Below are 16376 nucleotides of genomic sequence, written 5' to 3'. Positions count from 1 at the left end.
AAACAAAACACAAAAACCACTCAGACTTTGAGACTTTTGTGAGACTTCTGAGTGAAACAGAAGACCCTGAAACCTTTGGTGGTAGACAGGAAGATTTAGACTAAATTCATCTTTGAGGATATTGCTTACCATGGTTTCACTAATGATAATTTTTTGTTCCTAAACTATAGAAGTAAGAGATAGAGTAAAACAAAGGTTGTAACAGGGGAAGATTAGCATGACTGCTGTGGAGGCAGTGGTGGTGGCAACAGTGGTGTCAGTGTAAAATGTGGTTGTGAAAAATTCTAGTATGCTTGTAGGATGTTTCAGGCTTCTTTAGAAGAGATGTTTGTGCTAGCACTAAAGCATTTGGTGAGCTCTCACTTGGGTGAGAACACCTGCGGCTGCTCTGGTCATAAGCGGTGGAACTGGCAGAGATGGACTGCAGGGATGATACATGAAATAGTCACATAGAAGGAAAAGAGCGAAGAAAAGAGTAAGGAATATACATTGTTCCCAGATAGTTGTAACCAGAACAATTGAGCTTTTAAGAAAGGAAATTCAGAACAAATCTGAAGTTCTAAAGGGGGCCAAGAGTGCACACGGTTATCAAACGGTGCCTGATAAGCCCACAGAAAGATGGCAAAACTGTCAAGACAGTTCCTGGTAGTAGAAATTGAAATTTGTCATCACAATTTGTAGGTGTCTACATAGCGGCTTGAAAGGAGGTGGAATTGCTCTTCACTGGTGCAATATGTGTACCGTAATAAATCCGTATTTCAAGGTTTACTTTTTCTATAAAACTATATAAAGCCATTTTACTTTCCCACCTCCTCAAGCAGTTTTAATCCCAGTGTCCCTCATTACATTAGATTCTGGCACTTGTGTTTTGCTTGCAATTAAACAAAATCACTGGATTCTGAGATAAAAAAAAAAAAAAAAAAAAAAAGGAACTCTCTCCCTTCCCCATCATTTGACAGGGACTAGGAAAGATTTGGGGTTTTCTCTCCTCTGTAGCCTTCTTGGGTTATTAGGAAGGAAGTTTAACAAACTATAGGTTAGAACAAGGCTTGTGATGCTGGTGACACCTTTGATACGCCCAGCTCTCGCAGTGCACTGTAGTTAAGGCTCGTGGTTTTTTACTACAGATTATATCACATAGCCCCGCACTGCCTGGCACTGAGAGGTCTTGCCAGGCTCCTGGTGAAGCTGGACTATGGAGCAGATGTTTTCAAGGCTAACCCAGAGAATACGTAAATAACAGTGTTGTATTGTACATCCTTTAGTTAAAAGAACAACCTGCCAATTATTAGATAAGCACTAGAAATTTGATTCTCAAATCCACTGACTACATTCAGTGGAGTAAAGCTGCAATATGGCCAACAGAAGGCAGAAAAGCCAGGCTTACCCGCCTTGGTAAAGCGGTTCAGCTAACAGCTGTTAAATTATAATTAGACTGTTCAGATGCTACGGGAGAAGGAAAGGCTGTTATTTCTGCAGTGTCATTCTAAACGCTGCCTTAAAACAGTAATAACAGAGTGCCTTTGATATCTGGAAATTCCCACAGTAAAATGTATTTAGTGTCTACCACATTTTTAATATTTACAGGTAGTATGAACTTCTGATAATAGCTGCCCAAGCCACAGGTGGCCTTACGAGGTTATATTCTCCTAGGTTTGAAAGACCTCAGAAAGCAAAAAGAGGTGGTTTGTTTTTGTTTGTAGTCATCATTGCTGCCTAGTTTGCTTTCATATAGTGTTCTAACAGTCTCAAGAGTATAAGCTTTTATTCTCGGATTGCAATTTTACCATTTTTTCAGTTGTGTGAGATATTTTTTGAAATTTCAGGTCTGTCAGGAAGACTTGAAAGCATCTTGTTCATTCACTTACCTTCATGTATTCCAGCTCACAAAGCAAGGTGCGTGGACAGTCACTTCAAGGTTCGTTTTGTCCTTGAACTATCTTCTGTTGGCTTTCCAATGCATATGCACTTCGTAAACCATAACTTCGTAAACCACAGGAAACAGTCCTTTTTTCTCCCCGAGCTTCCATTAATTAGATGGAATTGCTCTCTGAGCAGCATGCAAAATGCATTTGATTTTTCTCATTATCGTACCAGCCCTGTTATCCTCACCTTAATCTCTACATTATATAGAATTACATTTTTACAGTTTTACCTTTTTTTTTTTTTTAATACTAAAGTTCTTGTAAGTTAGAAAATGGGAAATCTAGACATTTTCTTTCAACAAAACTAAGCTAACTACCCAACCAGACTGTAAGAGTGCTAATAGAGTATTACCTCATTGTGCTTCCTTAATTATTAGCACAAGCCTTGTTTGGGCTTTGATCAGTTTCCTTTGTTCTTCAGTCTCACATTCATATGCACCACTCAACCTAATTCACCTCAGTCCTTATTTGCTATTTCATGTAAACAAGAATATTGACTGTGTGAAAGAAATCAACATTTGCTTTTTCCTAGCTTCTCCTTGGAGGCTCATAGTGTCCCCGATTAATTGCAAAGCTTGCTTAAGAGCTACCAAGGAAGAAATCTATAGCTTTACTAATAGAGAGCTGTCATATGAGGAAACATCTTGGTATTACCTGTTTCGGTGGGTTTGGATGGGGAGATGATATTATGACCTCTATATGCACTGAGGTGATTTGCAGGAGAGTGAGGCCTGTTGAATGAGAACGATACCCCGTATGGGTGAAGGTACAAAGCTGTCTAGGGCTTACCATTATGCTTATATATTTTAAAATGTAGGTGTCGTCACTAGAAGGGGGGAAAAAGCAGCTTCCAACTCTTGTCCCTTCAAAGAGCTTAATTACTTATCAGCAATAAGGATGGCAACAGGTCCCATGCCCATTAAGCCATTACCCTAGTGGCAAGCATCAGCTGTTTCAAGTCAAGGCAGACGATGATCCTGCAGCAGTCTGTATCCCCCTCAGAGAATCCTTTCTCCCTTTAAAAAAAGCATCCAAAGTACACCAAGTGTCTGAACGAGCAGTACCTTCTGGCTGTGAGTTCCCTCAGTTAATGGTGCTCTATTGAAAGGAAAACCTATTTCGCCACTGAGAAAGTTAAGAGTAAGATCACATGCACTGAACACATTCACGCATCTGTTCTTCATGATTCTTTAATGGTTATACCAGTTTCCCCTTGCCCTTTTTGAACATGGGCTTCATTATCATTTATACAACAGGTTTTGTTTTCTTTTCTGTTAGACTGAATATATAAAAACTCAGAGTGAATTAAAAAATCTTAATTTCCAGAAGGCTTTAGCACTTAACGCAGAGAGGGAATGAAAGCTGAAAATGTTCAACTGTGCTTAAACCATATGTATTCGGAACAGAAATGATACAAAAAGCATCCTCTTAAAACAAGATTTATTGGCACAAACATACATGTTACAAATGTATACAGTATTCTTGGAAAATACATTCACCACTTTCAAAAAAATCACCATCAACAGGAAAGTACAGTAATATCAAACTTGGTAAGTTGTCACAATTTTAGCATCAAAATGCATGCGGAATTTCATCATTTATAAACAGAATTCCACTGACCTCCAGGTAGAGCACTTTAAGAAATTTCCTGGTCTCCACAACATTTTTTTTCCCTCCCCAGGTAGCTCTAGTAAGACACAAATGGAGTGTTTTCTGTAGAGGCACAAAGCACAATCTCTTGCCCAGTACAGTTGGGTCTACAAGGTGAGAGGTGCTGTTCTCAGCAAAGACTTTCAGCTCCTCTCTGAATGCGTTCCTACATAGCTTAACACCACCCTGTGGCCTTTAAAAGGATGCAGTTAAAGGTTTGGGCTGGAGTTCAGTTTTCAAAAGGGCAACTGAAAACAAATTTCTGGTTATTCCTGGTAGAGGACGTAAAGCTTGAGGAGCTAAAAGGAAGGAGGTAGAAAAAAGGTTTTTGTTTTGCATTGCCATTCCAGCAGCATTGGATGGGAGTTGGCACCACTAAGGTGACTTGTGAGGAGAACTAGTATCTCAGTAAATCCCTCTTCTCTGGTGCCACTGTAGCAACTTAGCAGCAATGTTTTGCCCCTCACCTCAAACAGTGCAGAGTCAGACTACCAGATGCCTTGAATCCGTTTGAATGCTATCGATAACCTCAGTGTTAGTGTCAGAGGAGTGGGTTTCATGTATGCAGAAGGAAGGGAATGCACTCGGTGGGGCAAGGAATATACCAAGTGGCAGAATTCATTGTGGAATCGCCATCCTTGGAGACTTTCAAAACTCAGCAAGACAAATGTTGGGCAACTTGATCAAACCTCAAAGCTGGCCCTGCTTTGATTGGACTAGATAAACCCCAGGAGTCCTTTCCAACCTAATTTTTCTATGATATAAAGGAAAGGCTTTTCCTCTCCCAAAGTAGAACATGGCACAGATTCCTTATCACGCCTGGATTTAGCAAGAACAGATGAGGTTTTTCATTGTCTCTCCCCATTAGTATTGGCTGATGCAGTATGCCCTCTCATCTCATGTGGTGGTAACAGACACACAGCGATGCAATTCTTCCCTCTCCTTCACTCCTTTCTCAGAGCTACCAGAGTACAGAAATTCTCCATATGCTCTCCATATGTGTGTGCTGAAGGAGCTTCCAGAACTGGGCACACTTTGCTTTTTGCTCCTAGAAGGCCAGAGTGTGAAATACCCAACCATCTGCCCATTTTAAGGCTACACTGCTGAGTTGCTTAGCTAGCACCACCAGAGGCTGCTTTAAGGTGTTAAAACTCAAGCAGAAGTCATTAAGAAAAATACTGATTAGCTGGCTGCAAACTCTCGTTTCCTGCAATGGCTAAAACAAGTTTATAATAAGAGTTCATATATTGCCACTAAGAGAGCATTTTATGTAGCAAAACTAAGTAAAAGTTTCTCATGGTAAATACTGGCTGTGCTTTACCTTGTTCATATTTGGAAGGAGAACACATCACCCAAATGGCAAATGTCTGTCTATGTATATATGTGCTTCTTTTGGGATGGGGGAGGAAAAAAAAAAACAGTTGTCAAAAATGTAACCTCTACAACAGTTGGTGTTTCCTCCTCAAAATGTATTTTTGCAACAGACAAAGGATGTTTTTAAGCCCTGCTTTTGAGTAGGAGGTACTAATTTCTAAAACAGGTGCTGATAAACACAATGTGACTAATATTTTGCCACGTATGTGGTCGGGGGAGGGAGGACTTTTCATTTGCAAGACAAAGTAATGATGTTTTTCATGGCAAGTAGTGGGCTATCGGTAACATTTTATTGCGCGGACCTGTGAACACGTCTTAGCTACATTAGCATTTTATTTTATATCTAATCTAGGAAAAAAGCAAATGGCAAATGGGTTGAACTTCGCATTCTAATGAAAAAAAAATCCGTCATTAATGAGTGGGCTTTGGAAGCTAATTATTTGGGTATCCATATAGCTACTAATAACTTAATAGGCAAAGAATACTTAAATAACTCTAAAACTGTATACCCATGGCCTTTACAATGCAGTTCTACTTTTATTTTGAGTCCTTTTTTTTCCCTTTGAGTTTCATGAAAGTGTCAGAAAGATGTCATTTCTGGCATACTGAAGTCCTTCCTGTACAACAAAAAGCCCAGTGGACATGCAGCATGTAGCTTTACTGCACCAAGCACTCTAGAGCCCTTACTTGACTGAAGTCCTTGAGCACTTCTGCAACAGACAAGAGTTGCACAGAATCTTTGGATGGTATAATCCCAAAGAGCTCTCTTTGCAAAAAATAATAGATCACCCTTACTGCATATGTCTCCTCTGCTTTCAGGAAAAAAAAGAGAAAGTAAATTCAACTACAGTCAACAAGTTATAGCTCATTTGAAGTAGTAGTCCACATACACCTCAACAGACTAGCACCACTTAGTTTTAATGTACGAAAGGTGCTCCTAAGTATAGCCACTCATAAAAAAGGAAGTTACTGAATGTTGGCTATAAACCATTGGCTTAAACCATTTCCCAATTTACTACCATGTCATTATCACGCTATCCTTTTTTGATGGAAGAGAGAGGAAACAGCAAATTTGATAAAATTACTGTTACTAGAAATGTTAAATAAATTTCATTAAAACTGCAGTGTTGCAATTAAAGTAGTTTAGCACAAATGCTGTTGTCTAGCAACCAGGAGCACCCTGCAGAATCACATCGTTTTGAACTGAATTATGATCTAGGAACTGCGTTCTGCCTGCAGGGTTCTCGTCCCGTCAGCAGAGGTCTGTCTGAGGACAGCAGGGCATTTTGGGGAGGAGGATGTGCCCCACTCGGGCCTACCTCGGCTATGATCGAGGCCAACAATAACAACAGGACAGAAGGCAGGGAGTCAATTCAGAGGGCAGCAGAACAACCCCAGCCCCAATATGCTATGCTCCAAATACATTACACTCCAAAAACACAAAGGCTTTCAAAGAGAATGAAGAAAGACTTGAAGAATAATGGAGAAGCCAGCCACTGTGAGAAGAGCTAAATAATGGGCAGCTTTTTCATAATTATCTTTGTTGTTCTCTATAGCATTTTCTCTTTGAAAACAAGTACTTTGTCCTTTTAAACTTATAGCACATGGTTTCTTTGCTTGAATAGAGTGTTACGTATGAACCACGAGGATGTATTCATGTTTTAAACCAGTACAGGTTATGATTTTTGCTTTGGAGAATTAGCAGATGCGATCCAGCCATGACAGAATGGGGTTACTGCAGAAATGACTCATTGTTGGATAATCAAGTGTTTACTTCACCAAACTGCATGTAATCGGACTGCCACAGTTTTTTGCTTTATTGCAAGATGTAGCTTTTAAATGTCAGTGCATCAGGAAGAAAGGTATGCTCCTTGGGTGGCTCAGATCTCTTTTCATGCATGTGTTCAAAGACAGTCTTCTGAGTCTCAATGGAGAAAAACAGCCACTGAGAACATCAATGGAAACATAAATTAATGACATAAGGAAGGAAAATTAGTTGAAGAAGAAAACAAATTCATTTCTTGAAGTGGAATAGAGCAGAATTTCTGATGGAGTAAAGGAGGAAAAAAAAGATGTGAGGTTCTGCTCTGATGGTTTTATACATTTCAGTCCAGTACCCCTACTGAAAATAATAATGTCACCGTCTGAGAAACCTTCAGCCAATCATTTCTCTAGATAGAAGTCTATTTTTTCCAACTGCGTTCTTCAGCCTTCTTGCTTTTTCCATCTAAAGAAAGGAATTTGAGGGTTCTTATGCTTTGTCTAATACGAAGGAACACATGCTCAAATGGATCACTTCTAGCAAGTGGGACCTAAATCAGGTGGGAGAGCTGAACTGGCTGGGAGAGCATCTCGCTCTTCTGACTGCACATGGGAACCAAAGGTTAAGATCTGTTACAGTCCTAAGGTTCAGGTCAGAATGTGAAGTCAGACCAAAGAGACTTTGGCCTCTTTTGGGCCTTTCTCCAATACTCACTGTGTACATTGGGAGCGAGCCCAGTGCCTGAGACGCCTACTGATTTAGCCCTTTTCCCTGTTTAAAGGGCAGGGTCAAGATCTAAAACCTGGGTCACACCCAAGTGCCCTCTTGTTTGTTGCAAAGATCTAGCATCAACACAAGCAGTAGAGATACTAGCATCCAAAAATACTAAGACTACGCATACTTCCACTGGGTCAATAACCTCCCATGGGACAGAGGAAAAAAAAAAAAACTCCATAAAAGTATAAAGAAGAGTTCAGTAACCATCCGAACTTCCAAAAGTTCCTGAAATTTCAGTCTGCCGTTAAGGATGCACTTCTGAGAACCAGACAACCATTTTACAGGTATGCTCGAACAGGGATGTCAAGTCATGAGCTTGCGTTTAAGAGCTAAAACCCCTGGTATTCAGACAAGAAGTAGCTTGACTGTTCAGAAAGTTATGAGAAGGCCTGTCAGAGGAACAGGGAAAGAAATATGACAGTAACGGAGGGATTTCAAAAGCCCTTGCTTCCAAGACAAAAACACAGGAGACTGTGGCTGTTCTACGTAACTCCTCATATAGTTATAACTGGCATTGCAGATGTTTTAGTCACTTACCGCAGATCACCCTTTAAAAAGAAAAAAGCCAAGTATTTTACTTGCCTCATCTACTCCAGGGCTCACCTCATGCAGGTTCCAATGGAACTGAAGTGCCAGCTTTAAAAATCAAACTGACTGCATTTCTAAATCACTTCTTATCCTATAGATGCTTGGTTACATTCAGGATCTTTATCAGATTCCCCCCTCCTCCTTCTAATAATCTTGGATTATGTTAGACTAGGTTGGATTGACTGTGCTGTTACATAATGTGGTCAAGTGAAAAGCAGGTTAAGTGTCCCTGTTTAGGCTTCCTCACTACGTGCTCGTGCAAGCTCCATGTACCAGATACTTAAGTTTAGAGCCCTATTTATGTTATTGCAAGATGAGCTACATTAGAAGGAAGAAGGTGTAATGCTCAAGCAGGACCTTAATAGCCTGTGGAGAGTGGTTGCAAATAACACTGCTTAAACCTTGGGAGTTAATGTGCAGTCAAGTCAAACAGCAGCTGTGGGACAAACCCAGACCAGCTCCTAACCATCCCATTTCAGCTGTGCTGTTCCTGAATGCCATGTCATGCTGGCATCCTAGCTGTACAGCTGTAGCCCAGAAAGCAGGGGAGGGGTGCTTCTTATACAGATAGAATATGTAAGTCTCAGATGATGTCTAACCCTGACTAAAGCTATCAAACCCCTCGCTCCCAGCCAGAGAAGTCTTCAGTTCAGTCCCCAAGATGGTAGTCATAAATTAATCAGCCTTGCAGTCTCCTGAGGTTTTTCCACGAAGCAGGTAAAAGGGAGCCCCTCTGTGCCTAAGCCTGGGCAGTAATTGGTGATGAAGAGGCGTAGCTGAGATTCTGCACAGTAATTGAAATTCTAACTGGTGCTGAATAAACAAGAAGGAGTTAACCTTTATACGGAAATTTGCTATTACAAGTAGGCAGTTGTAGCTACGCATACACATTTTAAGTGCAGAGGCAATGAGCGAAAGCAAATCAATCCTGCCTTAAACACAAATAAGATCTCCAACTGCGTTTATATAGATTGTCCTCTGTACCACTCTGTGTGTATGTGATGGTGTTGCACAATCCGTGACCCTGAGCAGTCCTATATTACTGTGTTCTCAGCGCAGGATAATTAACCCTCTGCAGGAGCAGACTCTGGGGCTGTACAGCAGGGAAGGACGCACTTGTTCATGCTTCCTGGGCTGAATTAGATATGCTACATGGCTCATCTTACCAATTGCCACCAGTCGGTGCAGCACAGCTAGCAGAGTTGAACATATACAAGCATGCTGTAGTGCACCCAAGTTAAAGAGTTAAACACATGAATTTAACACATTTTATTAGCACACAGGAGAAAATCGTCTTTTCATGAACATTTCACAACCCACTAGAAGCTAGGTTTTGTGACTTCACTCTTCCTTGCAAATTCTTACCAACATCTAGGAGTCATCCCTGTTGGTTACTGTTTTGAGGGAGAACAAGTACACGTGCTACAAACAGGAGTTTTGCTTCTCCAGTCTCCTCTAAACCTCCCATTTTGATTACTAACTTGCTTGAGCTAGGAGCACCTACCCTCTGTATGCTTTCAGCACTCTCATTATAGTTTCATTTGGAAACTTTGCATCTTTGTAGCTAGAGGATTCAAACTCCTTGCTGTGTATCTGCTGCTTCCATCAGCTAAGTAGCCACTGCAGACTCTGGCAGGAAATCCCACTCTCTACATTAAGGATCTGTATCGGCATATGACCTTAATGACCTCATCTCCAGAGAAAGCTATCTTTAGCTCAGGAGTCCTTTCAGCATTCCTATAGAAAAGTCCCATGAGGATCAAGTCATGTTCAGCATGGGTATGGGTGGTCAGGTCCCACCCTCAGGAAGTAACTTCTGAAGAGCTAGCCAAATATCTCAGTAGTTTAAAAAGGGTCCTGAAGTTGGATGGCTTAATTCTTTTTCCAGCAAAGGCTCAATTATACATAGTTAATCAGTTGTAGCACTTCATGGAGTCAAGCCCTTAATGACAGCAAAGTTTTCTGTCTGATCCATGAGGAGTTCAGAACCGTTCACCTACTTAGGTGAGGAACTGAAGCGAACAGGGCATGCCAGTAGCACATTAGTAACTCTGAAAGTTATTAATGTTTGAAGGTTACTTCTATTTCATTACAACTGTGGCCACCTGCTAGTTAACAATATGAAACAGTACATGCGAAAATGAAGTAATAAATATACGGAAAAGTAACGCAGCTGAAACCATTCAGCTAAGCATTACTTATTCTCTCCACAAAATTCTGCTTAAGCACAGTTGGAAAATAGATCCAATGCAATGAACTGGTCTGATTCTCTGTGTGTTGTTGTTGTTTGTTTTGTTTGTTTTTGTAATCTAAGACCACATCAAGAGAGATACTAGGAATATTTGCTAATATCACTATTTTCAATGCCCTAAGTTGCAGGCAAAAACAAAAACACAAAAACATCACCAAAAACCCTTCTTTAAAAAAAAAAAAAAATCTAGCAATTCTTAGAAGTACCAAAGAAGTTATCCTAAAACAACCCTGTCAGGATTGCCTGGCTCAAAATTTGATAATTCATTTTTAACTTGGCTAAATATGTTTAAAACCTGGTATAACTGTCTCTGGATTCTAACCACATCCCTCTCAAAACAAACTATTCAGTGCTTAAAAAGGAAATCAAAAATGGAAATTGAATATTTAGGAGCAACCCTACAACTATAGCATAGTTGCTATAGCATAGCAAGAATTTTCCCCAAACTGCAGTATATCTTTTAATTATATCAAATGTTGGTTTTAAGTATGAAAAGTATCTCAGCTGAGCACTTTATAAAGAAGATATAATTTATGAATTATACACCCAAATTAATTTTTTAAAAAGCCTATTAACACCATCTGTTTGGAATAGTGTTTCTCTGTCTTCCTGGGCTCCAGAAAAACTTTGCTAGGCACCATTCCTTTCCTCGGCCCCTCTCTCTGCTATTCCTTCTGTTTACCACATCCTTCTCTTCCTGATTTTTAATTTGTCCTCACAGTGGGGACCATTTCTGCAAAACAGCACAGAGGCAGCTTCCTACAATTGTGCTGGAAAGCCACAGACATCACCAAAGTCATCCATGTGCTTCAAGTTAGGGCAGTAAGTATTGGGATTTGGCATTCAGGAGAGTCCCATGAAGTCTGACAAATACCACCTTGAGTTTTTAGCAAGAGTCTGCATCTTGGTCATTTATGGTGTTTGTGTTACTATTTTTGCATTTCATGTAGCTTTCCCAGGATTCTGCTAGCTAATATTTTTTGGTTGTCATACAGGTTTCTTTCTGTCTTTCACACTGAGGGCTTCATGGTTGTACCCAACACCCCACAAGGGAAAATTTCAATCCATAAAAGGCAGTCTGATTTACTTTCTGCAGGCAATGCATGTAGACATGGATACCACAACTAATCTAAAAACCTGTGTGTTCGGTTGGCTGAGTATAGATGTCACACATCCTAGGAATACTTGCAGATACCACCCTTTTCAAAGTGTAGTAGAGACTCACTGCCTCAAAAAGCTGCATCTGATAGTGGATTTTGCCGTCCAACTTCAGGTGCTCAGATTGAGAGTTTTGGCCCTCGTGTTTGCTGAAACCTTAGTTTTGGGTCCAATCCACCTTACAGCATCCCTTTAAGCAGGAGCTTCCCCGTAGCCGCTTTCTCTGATTCTGAGATGTTTGGAATGCTTTTCATATATTACAGTTTCTGAAGGTCAGTGCGTACACATTTTAAGACACAGTGATAAAACAGTGTATGGAACTACTTGGCAGTATTTGGCTGGTACAGTTTCTTGTGGAAACAACAGAATTCCAAAACACACCACATTGAATGCTTATGGGTTATTACAAGCGAAAATCCCAAGACACTGGGAATTAAAAAGCGGAGTTCAACAAAGGAACACTGATACTGTTGGTTGATATGAACAAAGTTGTGCCAAGTCGTCGTCCTTTGCTTTTTCAAGTGGAGAAATAAACTGGGAAAGGAAGCAGAAGGGGAAAATATGATGTACAACAGCAGTTACGACAGTTACCATTGTGCTTTAGCTCACAGAAGCATGTGCTCCCAGGGGAAGGCAGACACCTTCAGCACATCCTGCTGAAAGAGCGCGACACGTCTAGCACACAGCATGCCTCCATGCTGCAACAGGGCTGCTGCCCCCCGTCAAAAGGCTCTTAGAGGGAGAGCTGGAGTGGAAAGCAGGGGAGACTGCAGCTCCAGAAACAAAGGGCAAGGACTGATGTTGATATGAGCAGCCACCCCCAGTTCCAGCAACACTTGCAGCCCTCCACGGCATAACTCCTTCAGTGAGCAGCCAGCCTGCCTTTCCAGGGCCCCAGCACCAGGACAGTAGGCAGCCTGGTTTGGGCCATGCTACCACCCGTGGCAGCTTGTTGCTGTGAGGAACTACCCTATCTATCCATATCTGTAGCCAGCCCTGCACTGAGGGTATGACCTTGCTCACATTCAGTGGTAGCACTGAGGAAGCCATGCAGACCTCGTCTGTGGCAGCATTTGGACACTCGATGTCAACCTGAATTGTATACTTGGGAGCATCTGTGAATGAGTACACCACTGAGTTCAACGCACAGGGTCCTTCCCGAAGCTGCCAGCTTCAGACAATATTACAGAAGGATCAAATAGACTGAAAAATAATTTTAAATCCAGAGCTTATATGCATTTAAATTTCACCAAACCTGCACTAGATCTCACTAAGGTGAGCCATGACCTGGGTTTGATGATGTGACATTCAAGTTTGTGATTCAATGCCTTAAAACACAACCTAAGCACGTCAAACCTTCTATTTCTGTTTCCAAACTTAGCAAGGCAGGCATCCAACATTTAAAACCATGAGGAAAAAAAGTTATTACTTATAATAGAATTACTTAGATATAATTTCAGAGTTAACATTTAAGGAGAAATTATGAGCCATCAAGTCTGCTTTTTTAGTTTCTTGTTAAGATATCACAGAATACTTGATGATGCCTATGTACACAGCAGCCAGTTCAGTGGCTGCACATCTGTCTTCCCAGGCTGCTGCCCTAAGCTGCAGAACAAAGGCCTGTCTTTCCTTTGAAGCCACTTGCCTGGAGTACCCAGTTAATATAGTTAATTAATATCTAGCCATTTGCCATTCTTGCCGTATCAGAGTTACGAAACCCTGCAATCATTCTGGGTCACTCTGGTGCCAGCGTTTGTAAGACTAATAAACTTCCACATGCATCTCAATCCATTTAGTCGTGTTTACAGGTGCTCCTGTAAGCCTGCTTTACAGAAGTACCAGAGGAAAATGGAAACATGCCAAAGATGAGGCGTGTAATTTGAGAGCTGGGAATTAATTCACATCCACGCTGTAGCCTCCTGGTGAATCGCTTCTGGGTTACTAGCTGTATTGTATAACTCCAGAAATCCCCCTTTTAGGAGTTAATGCCATGTTACGGGAGAAGGATCACAGGAGAGCACCTGAAGAGCAGCACAGAGGAATTCCAGCCGCTCCAGCTTCACTGGGCACCCAACTTAAATGCCTCTGTGTGAGCGCATGTAGCACGGGGAATAAACAGGAGGAGTTAGGGACGTGCACACGCCTGTCGGGCTATGATCTTACTGGCATCAAGCTGGAGCTAGCTGGTCTGTAAGGCCCTTTCCAACCCAACTCACACTATGACTCCATGCAGTTATGTCACATAACAGCTGCTGCTAGCCCAGCGGTTACATAACCAAATGTTCAGTTCCTGTCATTACGAGATCCCTGGCTCCCAACTAGCACAAAGGCCATAATTCATTCACGCGCTCTCCTTCCTGTAACAGGAGGGTAGAATGAGATGATCTTAGAGACAAGAAACCAGTAAGACTTTGGGCCACCTTTTACCAATATTTAGGTATTCAGCATGCAAAGGGTTTCTCAGAAGCACCAGCATCTCAAATTCCAGATGATTTGGTGGAAACTAGGCATCTACATGCTTTTTTAAAAATATAATGTCCATTTGCATGTGGGCCTTTACCCTCATCTTCATAGGCATGAGCTAATTCAGTGATTACTGTTCTCACTAGAAGCAGCAAGGACTGTGGCCCTGGTTCTAATGAAGATATCTGATGCTGCATAAAAAAGCATACAAACATGAAAAGGGAAAGTCTTTAATCCTAGGGAAAGTTATGTAACTTGCTAATGTAAAATGCATTAAATGTCAGCAAATTCCACCTATGTGTCCAAGGAGCTTGCAGTAATTCTCACTATAACAGCATGACACTAGAAGGGGAATTTCACAAATTAATTCGTGTAAACATTTTATATCCTTTTCTGTTGTTGTTGTTCTGTTTTCTAATTTATTAGCACTTTGTAAGTCACAGAGATCTCAGATCATAAATGAAAGAAAAAATGAATTACTCACTTATAATTATAATGAGAATGACTGCGCATACTACACCAAGGATGATCATCATCTATAAAAAGAAAGTTATGAGAAAAAAGAGAAAGTCAGGTTTTCACATGAAAAACATTAATTCCTGAGGTTTTTTTGCTTTTATTTTGTGGCCCTTTCTGCGCACTTTTACTTCTTGCAAAGTCTCACTGTATTCAGTGTGACCAAACCTAGCTCAAAATCTGGGTCTGTAGCTCCAAAAAGCCTTGCTTCCTGCACCCCTTGGCACAACAACTGCTAGAAGTCCAGGCAAACTGCTTAGTTGAGTTTCTAACCTAGATCTACTTCTTTCTGGAGTGTTTGTACGCGTCCTTTCCCCAGAATATTCTGTCTTGCTTTACATTTCATAGCAGTGTGGATTGAAAAGATGAAGCAGGTAACAACAGGCTGGTAAAAAGTGCATATTGGATTCTCCTTTGGAAACAGGTGGTTTTATGTGGCTGGACATGAATTGTCAGTAGCAAAGATGGTTTAGAAGGGAAATGGGAATTAAGCTGAACTTTTGGCATAGCGTTCATGGGTTGGTGGTGCATGAGTAGAAGGAAGCAAGGTTGTGGGGTCTTATATGAATAAATGGAGCTTAAGATTCTGGGTCCAAAAAAGAGAGCTCCTGGAGGAGGTCTGAAAAAGCAGAGGAGAGTGAAATTCCCTCTACTTATGGGAAAGGATAAGGCTTTGAGGACAGCAGAGGAGACAGCTGGTCAGCTGGTTGATTAAAGATCTGCTCTACAATCTGCACCTCTTTAAAAGAGACTGGCATTTCCTCACTTCTCACAGCAGGTTCTGGACCACCCCCTGCTTTTTTTTTTTTCTTTCTTTTTCTTTTTTTGTAGTTGACCATCCTAAAGAACAAGAAGCCGATCATCTCCCACTTATTTTCTCCAGCTTCTGGTATTCACTACGCCTGATTGGTTTTTGTGGTTCACACAGGGAACTCATGTGAATCACCATGAAATCTCTCCCATCTCTATCTGCAGACACTAACAGAGGCATTAGAATTTGGATCCAGATTGTAAATACTGCAGAAATGATCTAAAGAATAGATCTGGTAAAGGTCAAAGTTGTTTGGCACATTATTTGGATTCTGGAGGTCAAGGCATCCTCTCCCCTTGACAAGAAGAGACCATTTAGAGATCCCATTCTAGAATCAAAGTCCCAATACATGATGCCTGCCATGAAGCTATTCTTAACAGGAGATCTTTGTACTCCTTACCTTGCAATTTTTCCACCAATATTTTCTCTTCAGTTTTGCTGCACTGGTTTCAAACTGTGAGGCACCTGCTTGCAATGCATCTGCCCGGTTGTCAAGCTCTGACAACTTCTGGTCTCTTTCTAGCACCTTGTCCACGTTCATTCTCATGATATCGACCACCTGCGAAGGTATAGCCCCACGTTAGAAAAGCCAAAGGTCACCCATACATTCACACTCCGAATTATATCATAGTGAAACCCGTCTTTTGCCATTTTGCCATGTGATGGTAAGTGCTTGGACAGAGCTCTGACACCATGCTATGAAAACAGACACACTGAGAACAAGATAAACACAGCTAAACTGTGCCCAGATGGCCTTAAGAGTTAAAAAAATAAAAGTAAAAAATTATGAAATACAGTAATTAGTTTAATTAAAGCTTTTGATTTCCTTTAGCATGCAAATAAGTGTTTCACTATAAGTACAAAAAAACTGATAGAGACCAGTACCTCTACTACAGTTTGGTTGAAAATTGTCCAGTCATCACTAAACACAAGCCATTATTTTCCTTATGCATTTAATATAATTTCCTTATCTGAACTAGAGAAGTTGACTAGGTAAAGGCCATTCTAAGAGGAACAATATGTATTTCCTGACCAAGAAATCTGCTCATTCTGAGAGAGGCATGTTTTTCCTCACACAAGAGACAAAATTCAGCCTGAAGG

General features: G+C 40.9%; 1 protein-coding gene across 1 annotated transcript in view; it reads right to left on the bottom strand.

Annotated features, from left to right (window-relative positions):
* Nucleotides 1-3358: 3358 nt before the first annotated feature.
* The window catches only part of LOC116492465 (vesicle-associated membrane protein 2-like), a 46930-nt gene continuing 33912 nt past the window's right edge, over nt 3359-16376 (bottom strand). The window contains exons 3-5 of the mRNA XM_032193234.1: nt 15676-15834; nt 14433-14484; nt 3359-12019 (exon numbers count right to left, since the gene is read on the bottom strand). Of these exons, the coding sequence (XP_032049125.1) occupies nt 12003-12019; nt 14433-14484; nt 15676-15834 (228 nt within the window). The 3' untranslated portion in view covers nt 3359-12002. The remainder of the gene's footprint in view (nt 12020-14432; nt 14485-15675; nt 15835-16376) is intronic.

The sequence above is a fragment of the Aythya fuligula genome, chromosome 9 (assembly GCF_009819795.1).
Source record: "Aythya fuligula isolate bAytFul2 chromosome 9, bAytFul2.pri, whole genome shotgun sequence".
In the NCBI taxonomy this organism is placed as follows: domain Eukaryota; kingdom Metazoa; phylum Chordata; class Aves; order Anseriformes; family Anatidae; genus Aythya; species Aythya fuligula.
This window is presented reverse-complemented; position numbering and strand designations above follow the sequence as displayed.